Raw genomic sequence first — 3,197 nt, 5'->3', positions numbered from 1 at the left:
GGTTTAAATTATTGCCCCCAGGATTCCCACAGAGCGAATATGGGCTTGTCTTTTCATCTCTGTTCCATGTTTGGCCCAGAAACGGGATTCCAAATGTCTGAGGCATTGTTCATTTTGCTTAGTAATAATAGTGTTTTTGGAGATGGGAGATAATGAAACAATTAGCATCAATTCTCTCATGTTTGCTTTTCTGTTTTCTTCTTTCCATTCTTCTGTTCTTTTATTGCACACTTTCTTACTTTATGTTACTTAATTTTTTTAAAATTATAGTTTCCCTAGGACTGTAATCTAAGATAACTCTCCTAATGTTTCCACAAATATGTCTTGGATTTTAACCAAAGCTTATATTAGAGAGCCTAGTAGACTTCTGTCGGAGAACTGAAAGCCAATATCTTTCAGTGATATCTCAGGATGTCTGTGATGGTATATTTGCCTGTTGATTGACACATGCCTCTCTCACAATACTTCCTAGGAGTCTACTTTTGTGTTTGCTGACAGATTTGCATGGGTCCCTCCAACCCAGACCCGCTGCTTGGAGTTTATAAACTAGGCCTTAAAAATGAGAACTAAGCATCATCAGACAGTCATGGGGAGCAAGATGGAGTCACAGACCCAGGTCCTCATGTCTCTTCTTCTCTGGGTGTCTGGTGAGAATAGTATTATATTTTCAGAGTCTCTTCTTTGTATACAAGAAATTTACAATGTGTGCCAGGCTTTAATATTTTTTATGCCATAGTTCTTTGACAATAAGGCACTACAAGGACATTAAATGACTAGCTTGATATGTATTAAATCCTTGTTTTTTATTATACATGATTATTAGTTTTCCTGATTGCAGGTTCCTGTGCAGATATTGTGATGACGCAGTCTCCATCCTCCCTGGCTGTGTCAGCAGGAGACAAGGCCACCATTAGCTGCAATTCCAGTCACAGTCTTTTATCTGGTTGCAGTTACTACTTGGCCTGGTACCAGCAGAAAGCAGGGCAGTCTCCTAAACTTCTGATATCCTGGGCAATCACTTGGAACATTGGGGTCCCTGATCACTTCATAGGCAGTGGGTCTGGGACATATTTCCCTTTCACCATCAACAGTGTCCAGGCTGAAGACATGGGAGATTATTACGCCAGCATCATTATGGTATTCCTCCCACAGTGCTTCAGCCTCCAACAAAAACTATCTCTGAGTGTCTTACCAGCTGCTTGCACCACACAGCCCTGGACTTGTACACGTCCCCTTTCTGCCCGAGAGCCTGAACACTCATGAAACACTCAGGAAATCATACACTAAGCCCAGGAAAAATAATGGGTTCCATGTCTCTTATGTCTTTTGGTATGAAATACCTTTATATAAAAGTGCAAAGCACAACTCAGTATTATCCTTCTATTTCTTATGTAATAAATTACCACCAACTTTGTTGCTTGAATATGAGGGATTTATGTTTTTATATTTCTGGAGTGTTTTCTTACTTACTGGTAACCATTTCCTCTGGTTTTTTCTTTCCCTTTCCATTTTTTTAACTTTTATTACATTTAGATAATTACCTTCACCTTTGTGTAAGTGTGAGCATATTTCTATGTGTACATGTGATGTGTCATGTTTGTGGAGGTCAGAGTACACTTTAACTTGTTTGTCAGAGCTCATAGAAGTGGCTCTGTTCCATCTTGACGTAAGATCAGAGAGTTTGAGCCTATTATTGCTCCTTCAAGGTTGAACCATGGAATATGTGGCCTAAGGTATGGCTATTGTTTGTTTTTTCCATGACAACAGGATATTTGGCCTAAGGGGTTGCACCTTAATAACAGGATATTTGGTGTAGAATGTGGTTACTTGGTGTTTTGAGTATCAAGAAGCTAAATACTCTTGTTTGTTCCTTGTATCTTGGTAATGGAGTCTTTTACCCCTCCCCCTTTTTGATTGAGGTATATAAGATCTTTGAGTACTAAAGTTGGGGATGATCCTAGTATTCATTGGGTGCCCTCCCCACTCTATCTCTTGCTTCTTTTTTCCTCAATCCACACTTTTCCTTCCAAGCAGGGACCAAACTAGCCAGCAGGACTGGACAAATGGCCCCTCAATGTGTGACCCACACAGATGCCCACACAAATTGGGGTTACTACAGCTAGTACCACAGATGCTGCGGCTTGGACATAGACACTGAAGTGATGGACATTGCTATATGAGAAAAGATGATATGTAAATGCTCAGATAAATGTGACTTGTGGTGAGAAAACTCCAGAGTAAAAATTATATATAATTTTAGATATGGGAACAAAAAGTAGTCAGCTGAATGTACATTTACTTGGGTATATTTTGAGTCCATAGGAGCTCTTGTAGAGCTGTAGCAAGTATAGAAATTTTTAGAATTTGTTGATTTTGTAAATCTTCCTCCCCCACACTGGAACGATCTCTAGGCTGTACCAGAAATCAGTGAAGCAAAGTTGTGGCCTCCCCCTGACACTCTCAGTAAGCCTGACTTGCTGATGCCCAAGCCTGCTCCTGTGCCTGCCACACCTCCTTGGGTGGCACCTTCCCTGCCACCCTGGCTGAGTCTGGTCCATGATGCCACCATTCCTCAGAGCCAGGAGCACTGGAGGCAGGAAAACGTGGTGGGTTGCACCTCCTGTGGCTGGCACTTGGAGCCAGTCAGTGGGGAGTGTCAGGAGGCAGCATGGCCCTTGAGCTCAGGGAGTGTGTGGGTGATTCAATATCCTTTAGCAGAGGAGAGGATGCAGGGTTCCCAACAGCTAATACAGGAATAGCTAGATAATGGTCATATCATGCCTTCCAATTCCCCCTGGAATTCTCTTATTTTCGTGGTTGGGTATAGGTCTGGAGAATGGAGATTGATGCAGGATTTGAGAGGAGTTAATGAGACCTTGTAGCTCAGGGAGCTGCCCTTCCACTCAGCCTTGCCCAGCCAAGTATCTGTGAAAATGCTAATGCTAATGTCAGCTAATGGGAGCTTTATAGCCTGGATTGTAAAAGCTTACAAATTTTGAGTTTCAAAAATTATTGGGAGATATTCAGTGGCTTTCACCATATTAAAATTTGTCTATTGAGGATCTTGAACCCCTTAGTGAAATTCTTAATGGTAGTTGTGACCCTGAACAGTTCACAGAAGCTGATAAACAGGTGCTAGTTTAAATGGAGCATACAGTTAATGTGCTCATGGAGCTTTGAAAACACAACTTCAAAAA

At 41.5% G+C, this 3,197-nt stretch overlaps 1 gene segment (V, D, J or C); it reads left to right on the top strand.

The window, feature by feature from the left end:
- Positions 1–598: 598 nt before the first annotated feature.
- Positions 599–3,197, top strand: part of LOC118239309 — a 4,514-nt gene continuing 1,915 nt past the window's right edge. The window contains 2 exon segments of the V gene segment in view: positions 599–647; positions 839–1,137. Of these exon segments, the coding sequence occupies positions 599–647; positions 839–1,137 (348 nt within the window).

This window comes from Cricetulus griseus, chromosome 8 (genome assembly GCF_003668045.3).
Source record: "Cricetulus griseus strain 17A/GY chromosome 8, alternate assembly CriGri-PICRH-1.0, whole genome shotgun sequence".
Lineage (NCBI taxonomy): Eukaryota > Metazoa > Chordata > Mammalia > Rodentia > Cricetidae > Cricetulus > Cricetulus griseus.
This window is presented reverse-complemented; position numbering and strand designations above follow the sequence as displayed.